The 13641-nt window shown below is 38.1% G+C and overlaps 1 protein-coding gene across 3 annotated transcripts in view; it reads left to right on the top strand.

The window, feature by feature from the left end:
* The window catches only part of GNPTAB (N-acetylglucosamine-1-phosphate transferase subunits alpha and beta), a 73710-nt gene extending 60390 nt beyond the window's left edge, over positions 1–13320 (top strand). For all 3 annotated transcript variants that reach the window (XM_045062235.1, XM_003989173.6, XM_045062236.1), the window contains 6 exons: positions 760–873; positions 2000–2085; positions 2332–2430; positions 6448–6615; positions 9593–9683; positions 11883–13320. In XM_045062235.1, the coding sequence (XP_044918170.1) occupies positions 760–873; positions 2000–2085; positions 2332–2430; positions 6448–6615; positions 9593–9683; positions 11883–11960 (636 nt within the window). In that variant the 3' untranslated portion in view covers positions 11961–13320. The remainder of the gene's footprint in view (positions 1–759; positions 874–1999; positions 2086–2331; positions 2431–6447; positions 6616–9592; positions 9684–11882) is intronic.
* Positions 13321–13641: the final 321 nt, after the last annotated feature.

The following is a 13641-nucleotide window of genomic DNA, read 5'->3' as shown; positions in this document are numbered from 1 at the left end:
ACATCCCATCTGGGCACTCCACTGACCATCCTGTGTAAAATAGAGCCTCACAGTCCAAGATGTATTACTTCTAGATGAAGATGAAATATTTGTGTTTGTATTATCTCATTCTGTTTTTTCTAGGGTGTTTTTATTTCTTTTTTTTTTTTTTTAAGAATTTTTTTTTTCAACATTTATTTATTTTTGGGACAGAGAGAGCCAGAGCATGAACGGGGGAGGGGCAGAGAGAGAGGGAGACACAGAATCGGAAACAGGCTCCAGGCTCTGAGCCATCAGCCCAGAGCTTGACGCGGTGCTCGAACTCACGGACCGCGAGATCGTGACCTGGCTGAAGTCGGACGCTTAACCGACTGGGCCACCCAGGCGCCCCTAGGGTGTTTTTATTTCAAGAAGCATCTAGTCAGACTCTCTTTGAAGACAGCAGTTAAATTAAAAAATTTTTAAGTTTATTTTTGAGAGAGAGAGAGAGAGGGAGAGAGGGAGGGAGGCAGGCAGGCGTGAACGGGGAAAGAACACAGAGAGAGAGAGGGAGACACAGAATCCAAAGCAGGTTCCAGGCTCCAAACTATCAGCCCAGAGCCCATGAACTGCGAGATCATGACTTGAGCCGAAGTCAGCCACTTAACCAACTGAGCCACCCAGGTGCCCAGAAGATAGCATTTAAAGAAGTTTTGGAGACATTTACATAATTTTTATTTTTAAATCATAGTTATTACTTGTATTATACATAGGTTTATCCTTTTATTTTTGCTTTGTTAGGATTTAACAGGTCTGGAACACATGCTAATAAACTGCTCAAAAATGCTTCCTGCTAATATCACTCAGCTAAGCAGTATTCCACCAACTCAGGAAGCCTACTATGATCCGAATCTGGTAAGTGGCATGAGTTCCTTTATGTAAAACAGAAAATATACTTTAAACAGTAGAAGCAGGCTCTGTATTTATCTTTGGTAGAAAACAGTAGTCCAGATAATCCAGAATCGTTTATATCTTGCTTTTCTTCTGCCTAGTGGAACTAACATTGAGATTGGTTGCTAATATTCTGTAACCAGACATCTGTTCACTAAGTATAGCAGAAGATAGCCAGTGAAGATACTTGAGAGAGTTTTGCTGGTGGCACATCCTGTGTTCACACTCATTCAGGACTTCACCTGTACTTCTGTATCTGTCCTTCACTGTCTGTCTTTCCTCCTCTAGTTTTCTTTCTAAAGCTTATAAACTTTGGGTTCTTAGTAAGACTTTACAGTTACCAAACCCCTGCACTTACACAGAATTTGCACGTTTCTCAGGAATATGATTTACAGATAGAAAGCAGTTATTCTTATGTTGTTACAGGCACAATTAAAGATTATTGAGAGATTTTAGTTCCCTTTTGAAATGCATACATTTTCCTTTATTAGCAAAGCATTTCAGTATTTGCCAGCTTTCTGGCATGAGATTTAGAATCAACAAATAAATATCCTTTGTATGTTAAGAATTAAGTAAAGTCTGCTAACGATTATAAGTTAGTCTTGAGGCTTATGCAGATAAACTGCTTGGAGCATGAGTACCAGTTATACTGGCAATATAAGTTAACATTACTCAAGTGAACTCTTAGCAAGATGTTGGCTTCATTACTGTAAGTAACTGATTACATGTAGGTTATTTTCTAATTAGACTTTAAGAATGACAGGTTAGCTTATGAGTATCATGTAGACCAGTTCATAACAGTTTGTTAAAAATTTTTCTTTCTGAAAAAAAATTGTAACAATAACTTATGAGACTATTTTAACAGATAGTATATAGTAATGTGTGATTAAAAAAAAATTTACAAAAACAGGCAGTTAGCCTGTAGGCTATAGCATGCCAATTAGATATTTTTCAAATATTGGATTAAAATATTTGTCTTTATTACTGAGCCTGTGGTTCCCTCCTCCCCCCTTAAATTTTATAATGAGGTTAGTGCTTCACTTGCCTCACCCTGGTCTTGGCCTGATGCAATGTCTGTATTTTCTCATAGCCACCAGTCACTAAGAGTCTAGTAACCAACTGTAAACCAGTAACTGATAAAATCCACAAAGCATATAAGGACAAAAACAAATATAGGTAAGTAGTACATACATTTTCTCTGTTTAAGAATAATTGTAGGAGTCTGGTATTTTCATAATTTTACAATAGTTTATCTCTTAAGCCTTTTAAAATTTATGTGAAATTGTTTTCTTTAGTAATACCAAAAGGTTAAGTCATTCTCAGGATGTTGACTATTAAAGTTTTATAAACTACTTTTCTTATTGAAATTTTGTTTTTATTCCCATATAAATATTTAAACTCTTTAAATGTTTTGATAATTAGGTTTGAAATCATGGGAGAAGAAGAAATTGCTTTTAAAATGATTCGTACCAATGTTTCTCATGTGGTTGGCCAGTTGGATGATATAAGGAAAAACCCCAGGTACTTTTTTTTTTTTTTAACCCATAAACTTTTTTGAGTACTTTTTTAAGTTCATAGCAGAGTTGAACAGAAAATAGAGAATTCCCGTAACTTTAAACAATTACCTTTAATTATGCAAACAAACATGAAAAAAAAAAGGCAGTAGGACTCAAGAGAAGGAAGTGGCTTGTTTTGTTTGGAGTAGATGGAAAGGTCTAATGGTGAAGTAGAGTTTGAGCTAGAGAAAGCAGTTGCGAGTTGAGATAGGGTTCCCCCAGGCACAGGGACTAGCATGGACTTCTAAGAGTTTGGTGACAGAAGCTATTCAGTGAGGCCAAGCCGTGGGCTCCATTGTGGGGAGTGAGGCCAGACAGCTGGGACTCTTGTAGCCTTTCTAAAAAGGTGTTTCTAGAAAAGTTGTTTTGGCAGTTGGACTTTTTAATTCAAAGTAAAGTTCAGATTAGTTTCTGAGGAAAAAGAAATGTTCTCATAAATGTGAAAATGAATCCAGTAAACTTCAGTCATTCCTTGGGGATGAATAAATGTTCAGGTTTATATTAGCCTTGAAAATTTCCAGCCTGGGCACCCTAACATTTGCCTAAGATAGTTTGATAAAAATTGGTTAAAACCTGCATTTTTGAGTTTTGAACTTTAGTGGGAAGCATTTCATCAGGAAAAAAAGGTCTTTTTTTCCAGGAAAATTGAGTATGTCTCACCTGAGTCTTTTAAAATGCTTTTGTAAGTCTTTAGTTTCCTTATATTAAGATTTTATTTATAAATGATCAGAAGATATAAAATTTCTAGACATTTTAAAGCCATGGTATTTTTTTCTGAAAATCTCATTCCTGGTTGTGGGTGGGGGCAGAAATGGGAATTTTAAGAAAAATGGAAACACCTTTAATGCTTATTTAGTATATTCAGTAATTTGGTACAATACTTCCTACAGAATAACAAGTATTTCCCAGAAGCCAAGCAAACAGTAAGCCATCATAATAATCACCCGGCTTGCAGCTCTCTGTATTTGCTGTTCCCTCTGACTGGAATGCCCTGCCCTAAGTTTTAAAAATAACTTTAAAAACCAATTTCAATACTTGCTTTTTGCTTCTCCCATTTGTTGGTGTGCTCTCTCAGTCATTTAGTTATCTATAGCAATACCATGTGAGAATTTGTAGTTTTCAGTTGTACCTTATACTTTTATGTCTTTGTACCAGTTTGAAAGTTTTTGGATGAGCAGTTCATAGACCTACACGGTACTTAAAGAGACAGGATTTTAACTAGAAAGACACATGGCAGTCCAGGCTTAGTGTCTCCCCGGCCCAGATACCTCCTGTGACCGTGAACAGTCTGACCATTTTTAACTCTTGATTTGCTTTTACTTTTATGGGTGCTCATTTATTTTTCTTTTAATGTTTATTTATATTTGATAGAACACAAGGGGGGAGGAGAAGAGAGAGAAGGAGACACAGACTCTGCAGCAGGCTCTAGGTTCTGAGCTGTCCACACAGAGCCCGATGTGGGGCTCGAACCCACAGACCATGAGATCATGACCTGAGCTGGAGTCCGTTGCCCATCCGACTGAGCCACCCAGGTGCCCCTATGTGTGCTCATTTTTAAGTTAGGAGTGGAAAACCAGTATTCTGACTGAAAGTTTAAGGACACACTTGCACCATTAACAAGGAGTCTGGGCTAGGCTGAATCCAGGCTTTTTCTTCCGGCCTCCTCATCTCTGCTGCCCTCCTGCTTGTGTTGGCTTCATCTTCAGGCAGGAGATAGCGCAGCCACAGTAATTCTAGATGGCCCTGCAGATGGAGCCATGCTCTGAGGCAGAAAGGGACTGCCCCTTTTGTGCTGTCCCTCCACTTTTACTCCAGTCACTGACTGTGAAGAGGAGGGATTCACGTAGAGTCAGGAGCTGCCTCGGGGGTGAAGTGGGCTTGCCTCCCTTTGAATCAGCTCATGGGGAGAGAAATACTGAACAAAATGCAAATTCTCTTTGGAAGAAAGGGGGTGGTGTTTGCTGGGCACCCAGCAGGGTCTGCTTTAGCTACTTGTATCCACCCCCACCCTTTGTCTCATGCACATGCCTTCTTCTTTCATTTTTCCCAACTTTCTGAAAAATTTTGAAGATACAGAAAAATTGAAAAAAAAATAGTACAATAAATCTCATAAATACTTAACCCAGATTTTAAAATTGTCAGCATTCTGTCATATTTGCTTGATCTCTTTTTATCTACACATACACAGACACACAGACACAGACACACACACACACACACACACACACACAGGTTTTGTTTTTGTTACTGGATGGTTTTTTAACCATCTGAAAATTAGTTTCAGACATCCATATACTTTACTTCTCATTATTCTAGTACATATCTTCTAAAGCCAAACCATTCTCCTTTATTTTTATTTTTTAAACATTTTTGAGAAGGAGCATGTGCGTGCGTGGGGTAGGGACAAAGAGGGGTGGGAGAGAGAATCCCAAGCAGGCTCCACACTGTTAGAGCAGAGCCCGACGCAGGGCTCAAACTCACAAACTGAAATCATGACCTGAGTTGAAAACAAGAGTCAGACACTTAACCGATTGAGCCACCAGGAATCCTCAAACCATTCTCGTTTATACCAAAGACCATTAACATGTATCTGAGAACCTTAACAGTGACTAATACCACCTAATAGATCATCTATATTCAAATTTCCCTAGCTGCCTCCAAATGCCCTTTATAGCTATTTTTTTTTAAAATGCAGGATATAATTAAATCAAGGCTCATGCATTGTTATTTTGTTAACCTGCCTTTTTAGTACTCCTTTAGTTTAAAGCAGTCCTCAAGTTTAGAGAGTAGATAGGATAATGAACTTTCACCCATCACTCATCTTCAATAAGAAGTGATTTATGGTTGTTCTTTCATCTAAACACATCATTCCTTTACTACCACTTCCTGATTGTTTTTATGTAAATCTCAGACACTGTATCATTTTATCTCCAGATTTATATATATATATATTTCTCTAAATTATAACAACTCTCTAAAAATAACCAGAATATCATTATTTATTCCTTAATATGATAAACTATCTGGTCAGTGCACACATTTCTCCAGTTGTCTTTTCTAAGCATTTATGTTTTTTAAGTTTATTGATTTGAAGTGGTATCAAGTAAATTCACTGCATTTAAATCTACAGGTTTTCCCTCAACCTCTCTTAGCCATATAATTTTTTGTGTGTATACGAAGAAATCCAGTTATATATTCTGTATTTTTCCTTACTTAGGATTTCTCTGATTGTGTCTCAGTTCTTTGTGTGTGTGTGTGTGTGTCTCTCAGTTCTTTAACATGTTCCTAGGTCTCTGTTTTTCCTATAAATTGGTAGTTGAATCTGAGAGCTTTATTAAAATTTGGCGGGGGTATTTTTGTTGTTACTTCCTTTATTTTAAAATGCACAAGTACTTCAAAACTGGTGTTATCCCTGACTACTGTTTCAGTGGGTGACTTTGCCTTGAAGGGAACTTGAAACAAGTAGGGAAGCATCTGTCATGTGCTTTTTGCTAGAACAGTAGTATCTTATATGTTCGTTGGAGATATATTAAGAAGTCATCAAATTCACAGAATCTATAGCTATAAGGTACCATATCTATGTCACTGTTCTTAGTACTATAACTGTGGCAGTTTAGAGAACTTGCTTTTAGGTGCTTAACAGTTTTTCCCCTGGCTGCCAACAAAAATGCTCTAGTCAGTAAACTACATTTATTAAACACTTAACTGGGGACATGCTAAACAGAAATCATTAAATTAATTTACTCCCAACAGCTAGAAGGCACTTTTAAGATTATCTTCCCTAGCTCTTCTTTGTTTTATAGGTGAGGAATATCCAAAGAAAATTTTATAGGATATTACGCTCCCAGAGAATCATATCAGTACATGCAACAGCTTGGAACATGAGTTCATTTAAAATATACTTGGAATCTACATTTCTTGTTTTATTATGTCAAGATCATTCTTACCATAACCAATAACCCCAGATCTCTATTATCTCTAGGAAGTTTGTTTGCCTGAATGACAACATTGACCACAATCATAAAGATGCCCAGACAGTGAAAGCTGTTCTCAGGGACTTCTATGAGTCCATGTTCCCCATACCATCCCAGTTTGAGCTGCCAAGGGAGTATCGAAACCGTTTCCTCCACATGCATGAGCTGCAGGAATGGTAAGGTCTCATGTTCACATATGGGGTGTGTGTGTGTGTGTTTTAGAGAGATGAAATTTCTTTATTATTTGATCTATAATTACTTTGTAAAAATACACTTAAAAGTTTTTATTGAGCTTACTGGCCAAGCACATCTGCTGAGCCTCATTCTCTGCCATAAGAATAGCTACCCTATTTCTTGAGTACCTGCTGTATGGGAGGAGAACATAGTAACAGAAGCTGAGTGATTTGCTCAAGGTGAAGTAGCTGAGAAGTGGTAAATCCAGCCTGATTTCCAACCCTCCAGTTCCACTGTAATCCAAAGCTATTTTATAAATGTTTCCTTCATGTCTTATTTTACTACTGTTTACCCCATGCAGGGCTAGAAATACATAGACGAAAGGAGTATGGTACCAGGCTATGAGGCATTCACAGTCCCTTCAGGGAGACAGGCTGCAGGCAAACAGTTGTGATACCAAGTGCTGTGGCATGGTTCAGTGCTACTGGAGTTTGGATGGGGGAGTAGCTAATTCTGTTAGGGGAAGGTGACATTTGGACCTGGTTTTGAATTATGAAAAGGACATTTCCAGGTAGGAAAGCATGTTCCTGGTAGAAGAAATGGCATGTGCAAGGCACAGAAGTGTAAAATAGAGTGCTTTGGAGAGAAGGGAGAGATTGTGAAGAGCTGTATCTGAATTAGGCTTTTTTTCTTTAGAGAATGGGGCTCCCCAGAGAAATTTTTTTAGATGTTTGTAGCGATCAGACTTCATGATTTGGAAAGATAACTAATAGTATGGGGTTGGAGTGGTGAGGAAGTTGTTTGGAGTGAGGCAGTATTGTCTAGAAACTGGAGGCAGGGATACAAGTACTAAGCATTTTAGTAGTTATGAAACAGTCAAGGTGTGAAGCAAGGACACACAGTTCAGGAAATAAGGAGAAAGCAGTAGACAGAATTGGGACAGATTGTAGAGAGAAAATTAGCAATCTTGGCAACTAGAATGCTTTGGTGTCTTGGAGTTGGGAAAGTGAGACAGCATGTAGATTGCTAATATTTATATATTTTTATTTTTGAAATGAGAAGTTATTACTAAATTGTGGGTCTTGTCTTCTAGGAATGGTTTCTCCTCATTTTATTTTCCTTTAGCTCAAAGGAAAGAGATTTCTGGATGGTTTCCCCAAATCCAGTTTGTGACTTAATTTATCTTCAAGGGCCTAATTGAGTGAGAAAGGAGTGGGCTTAAGAGTAGTTTGAGAGGACTCTGATTTCTGTGCTATACAAATGAGATAAATCAGGTGTAGGACCTTTTTTCAATTCCCTGATCTGGGGGCTTCATTTTCCTCATCCTGCTCCACTTCTGGATCATCTCTCACTGCTGAGCACCAGCACCACCCTACCTTCTAGAAACTTTACTTTTTCTCTTTCCTTTCATGACATCGTGCTCCTGTGTCCCCTATTACCTTTCTCTGGTTTCCTGATAGGCTTTCTTCTTGTTCCTTGGGTACAGCACTTTCTGCACTGTACAGCAGTCTATAGGGTGCACTTGTCTCTCCTGGTAAACTGTGAGCCCACTTCAGGAGCAGAGATGGTGTCTTACTCTTTTTGAGTCCACAGTGCCTCTCTAGCACATGGTAGGTGCTTGGTGGATGTGAGTGACTGAGGAAACCTCCAGCTCTTTTAAGGTTCTCTGGTTGCTGGGACAATTTTTTAGTTGTGTTACAGTCTGTGGTTTCTTGGCTCTTTAAATTACATATTGATTCTGAATGACATTAACTGACTGCATTGGTTTTGATCCTATTAAGAGACATAGGAAATACAGGAGGAAAAACAGACGTACCATTATCAATACGGGACTTGAAGTAGAGACATCCACTGCCAAACTGTAAATGAGGTTCTGAACTCAGTGCAGAGGCCTAAATTTGGTAGTCATTAATACATCTTACAAGCCTATGTTAAAAGCATATGTTTAATTTTCATAATAAATTATTTCCAAATTACAGATGAGGAAACTGTGCTTTACTGCCTCTATCCCCAATATCCTATTTCCAAGTCCAGTTGCTTCTACTCTCAGATTGTCTCTTCTGTTGCTTCTTTCATTCTCACTGCCCTTCACTAGGTTTTCATACCCAGACTAATGTGACTGCCTGGCTGGTTACTTCTGGTCACCTGACATGCATCCTTCAGATGGCCACCTTTTTCACCCTGTCTCTCTCTCTCTCACACACACACAGACACACACCTGCCATTTCATATGCTTTCCCACTAGAGTATTATGTCCAAACCCCATTGCATGGTTTTCCAGAACACCTGCAGTTTATGCCCACCTGCCTTGCGGTGGCTTAGCTCTCTCCCTGATGCCCCCTAGGCCTGACTTGCTTCATTCTGCAGGACTCAGCTTGCTAATCTGACTCTGCTGATGCTCACAGCCTTACTCAGCTAAATGCTTTCCCTCTCTGCTTCAAGGCTTGAATGAAATGTCACCATCCCTGAGGTGCTTTCTTCATTATGCTGTTTTCCCCAAGACTTTGCTTTTGATAATACATTTTTGGGTCCATCTTGTGTGATGGCTGTTCATCTGCAGGTCAGTGACTCCCCAGGTCGGTAAACACTTTAGAGCATGGACTTCGTCTTGTTCATCCGTCTGTATCCACAGGAAGTATTGACTGAGTGACTATGAAGGAATGGATATGAATGAATAAATAAAAGTAAATGAAAGTGTGCTTTTGTTTAAATTCTAAATGCTAGAAGTAATTTTCTTTTGAAGTCCTCTTTTCTGCCTGGATAACTTTTACAATTCAGATATAATGTTTACCATGACATAATGAAAAATCTGAACTCGTGTTGGAAACGTACATTGTATTAACATTTTCAAATTGCCTCCAGTGATTTTGTGTTTCAAGGCTTTTTGGTAAACTAGCATATAACTAATACAGTGAAACTATGCACAGAAACCAAAGACTGTAAGACAAACATATTTGTTTTTTCTCTCTCTCTGAATAGGAGAGCATATCGAGACAAATTGAAGTTTTGGACTCATTGTGTACTAGCAACATTGATTATGTTTACTGTATTCTCATTTTTTGCCGAACAGGTAAGTGTTAAATATTTTATGTGGGGATCAAACTGTTTTTTAATATGTGAATATTTGATTCTTTTAGTAAGTGACATTAATTTACAACAAGAAAATTTTAATTTCTTTTGGCATATAACTCAGGTGTCGATATGTCAAACATATTTCAAAATATTCAGGCAACAAACATAATAGCTTTTTATTCATTTACCTTCTGGATACACTACGAGTATTCTTTTTTACCTGGAACTCAGTAGATTAACTTGTAGACATCAAGCTAAAACAAAAAATCTCTAAGTATTTCTAACCAAAAAACCACCTAGAATCCTCATCGGACACTGATTTTCTATGGGTTTCCAATTATTTTTCTTATAACCTTTCTAAAAGGTGACCACCACAGTGTCTTATCTTCAGGTCTCCCAGTGTTCTGTGGACAGTGCCCGTTGTGCTTCTGTTTCTCTCAATTACATTTCCTTTGAATTGCTGGGAGTTCTCTCCATGCAGGCATGCACACAACTCCTTCAGGAGTATAAGGGAGGTTTGTGAGGTAAAAAGAAAGGGATCAAAGAATCCTTATTTGGTGTAGGCATGCAATGCTCTAAACAGAAAGGGCTGAAGAAGAAAGGGAACAGTGTCTGGGCTGACCTGACTTACTGGGGCATGCAAACCTCGCCTCAGCCTTCATTTGAGGTGACTGTTGAGTGGAGATTTTCTAGCTGTCACTTATGGGAAACTTGCACTGAGTTTACATAAACTGAGAAGGAGGAAGAGGCTGAAGTATTGAGAACCTTAGAATAAGCAGTGCATGGGCCTTCTGCTGCAAATGGAAGGAAATGGAGATTGGGCAGTTGAACAGGATTGCTATTTAATCTTCACCTGCATCCCAGTAAATCTTGTTCTTGATATTTGTTGCCATTATTCCTGGCGGGTAAAAGTCTTAGAAAAAAATCTTCAAAAAAAATTGTTCCTGCTTTAGAACAGAGGTCCAATGAGGAATGTAGGAGTCAGCTTTGTGCTGCCTGTGATGGGGAAGGAGAGGCATCTCAGCTCAAAGGAACAGCTCATGGCAGTGGGAAGGAACAAGAGGGCCAGTCTTTCATCTGTGTCATTTATACCAGCAGAGAACAGGGAACTAGAGAGTAAGAGGGAGAAAAGGGAAGAATAAATCCTCTCTTGTCTCCTTGCTCTTTACCTACTTGAAGCAAATTCCTTAACCTCTACCACGCTCCCCAACAAACCAGCCAGTGCTGCTGCTTCCTCTGCCCCACAGTCCCAGCTCATCACTCAAACCGTGGTGGCCTGTGCTTGGGCAAAGCCCTGCTTCTACCTTGAGATGGAGGGGTAGACAGTATGATCCCAAATTGAAACCATAAAGAACATATTTGTTTTTCTCACTGACACTTTGTTATGATGGGGGTCAGGTTTTTTATTTGATGTATCATGGATAAATTTTTTTTTTTAATTTTTTTAAATGTTTATTTCTGAGACAGAGCATGAGTGGGGGAGGGGCAGAGAGAGAGGGAGACACAGAATCCGAAGCAGGCTCTAGGCTCTGAGCTGTCAGCACAGAGCCCAACGCAGGGCTCGAACTCACAAACCTGATCATGACCTGAGCCGAAGTTGGTCGCTCAACCAACTGAGCCACCCAGGCACCCCGGATAAATGGTTTCTATGAGAAGTATTTATCCAAGTTCTAAGCCAATACTTTACAAAGTAGCGTTTTGTGTTAAAACCCATTTCACAAATTAGGTATTACCTATATTTTCAAATGATATTGCTATGTTTAAGGGGAAAGTGATAGGATTTTAATACAGGGTTTTAAAAAAAATTGACATATTTAGTCATTTTCAGATCAAGAGGCAGTGTTTTAATAAGCTACACAGGTTTCTAGAAAGACTTGACAAACAGGCATCTTGAATATAAATATGCTTGGTAATCACTATGTAAAAATTTGTGGTTATAGGTCTTTTAAATAGTGGAGCTGGGCCAAAATAATTTTAATCCTTGTGGGTTTAAATATTTTGTGGGCACATATCTAGGCATATTGACTGTATAACAAAAGTAGTAGTTGGTTTTATTTTGGGGAGGAATGATGGAGACTTGTTTGCTTTTTTTTTTTTTTTTTTATGTAGAAGACTGGAAATGATTAAGGTCATATGACTATCAGAATTTAACATGTGTCGACATGGAGAAAATTTATTTTCTGTCTTTATTATCTAGTTAATTGCACTAAAGCGGAAGGTATTTCCGAGAAGGAGGATACAGAAAGAAGCTAGTCTCGATCGAATCAGGGTATAGAAGATCTTCATTTGAAAATCATCTACCTCAGCATTCACTGAGCATTTTAAAACTCGGCATCACAGAGATGTCTTTGTGACATCAGCCAGATTGGCCTGAAGAAGGAAAAGCATCCAGTACAATACTTGTTTTGTGGTGTGAATATAGCCTACTGACCAGTAATTGTTTAACCAAGACATGGAAAACTTGTGTGCTGAGCAGCTCTGGACTGGTTTTACTTTTAAAGCATTTGCTCCTGGACCCATCATTCTTTTACTGAAAAGGCTCACTGACAAGAGACAGCTGCTAAGTTCCCATAGCAACCATTGCCAATTAACTTTCACATGAGAAGCCTTGGCTAGCTTGGGAGCCATTGCTAAGAGAACCCAGTCTTTGCATTCCAAAGCCTTTTGCTGTGGTTTTACATTTTTGGGTTTGTTTTTGTTTTTCCCATTTCCTATTTTTAAAATAAGTAGCTACTAAGTTAACTAGTTACCCTTGCTTCCGCAAATAATGAATTGGGATATCTAAACACATTTTTATAGATGTTATTTAAATAATGCAACAATACCACCTCCTACTGGAAATACCTAAATTATGGATTTTATTAACATTTAAGACTGTAAGTGGTCAACTACTGAGGAGATCAATGACTGACATCTGAAGTACTTTGTGCTTGTTTACTTCAGCCCCTAAGAATGTGATTTCATGTGGAGGCCTAATTACAAAGGGCTAGTTAAGTAGCAGAGCTACCTTTCAGATGTAATTATGTTTTGGAAATGTACATATTCAAACAGAAGTGCCTCATTTTAGAAATGAGTAATGCTGATGGTACTGGCACATTACAGTGGTGTCTTTTTTAATACTCAGTATAATTCTAGTAGCTATCTCTTTCAGCTGGTTTCATATAATGCAGGGGTCAGCAAACTTTCTGTAACAAGCCACATAGTAAATATTTGCAGGCCATATGTATCTCTGTTGCATATTCTTCTTTATTGTTTAGGTGTTTTATTTTTTTTTAACCTTTAAAAATGTCAAAACCGTGTTTAGCTTGCAGCTGTACAAAAACAGGCCACCAGCTGAATTTGGCCCACAGGCCATTGTTTGCTGACCACTGGGATAGAGAACTAGTATTTTTATGTATGAGTAAGCCCTGATGTTCAGCTCTATTTTATTTATATCATTATATGGTGGATTTCTGGAGACCAGATTCCGTAAGTCCTTTTTGAACTCTAACAGGTATTTTAGATCATGATCTCAACAGTATTCTTTCAAAATGGCACACATATTTTGTAAAAAAAACTTGTAAATACAGTGTTTGTGCTATAAGAGTTATGTATTTCAAAATGTGAAATCTCATAAAAACTTACATTTTGTCTGATGCTTTGATTTTTAAATCTTTGAGGAATGAGTTTATTGTTATCCAGAGTCCATAATCACTTGAGTGCTTGTACAGTGTATCAGTGTCTACTGAACACTACTGATAATAGATGGAAAGTAGTGTAGGAAGGTAGTACTAGAACATACTGGAGAATGTCCTTTTATAGGGGGGAAAATAAGTTCTAAATGGGATTTATTATACAGTAAAAATTTAGGATGTATCTGGGTATTCTAAACATGAATTTATTATAGAAAAATTATAGAGAAATGAATGGGTGTACTGGAGATTCTGTAGTTAGATGAATAGTCCATATCTAATTAA

The sequence above is a fragment of the Felis catus genome, chromosome B4 (genome assembly GCF_018350175.1).
Source record: "Felis catus isolate Fca126 chromosome B4, F.catus_Fca126_mat1.0, whole genome shotgun sequence".
Taxonomy (NCBI): Eukaryota; Metazoa; Chordata; class Mammalia; order Carnivora; family Felidae; genus Felis; species Felis catus.
The sequence above is the reverse complement of the archived record's forward strand: the minus strand, read 5'-3'. Positions and strand labels throughout refer to the sequence as shown.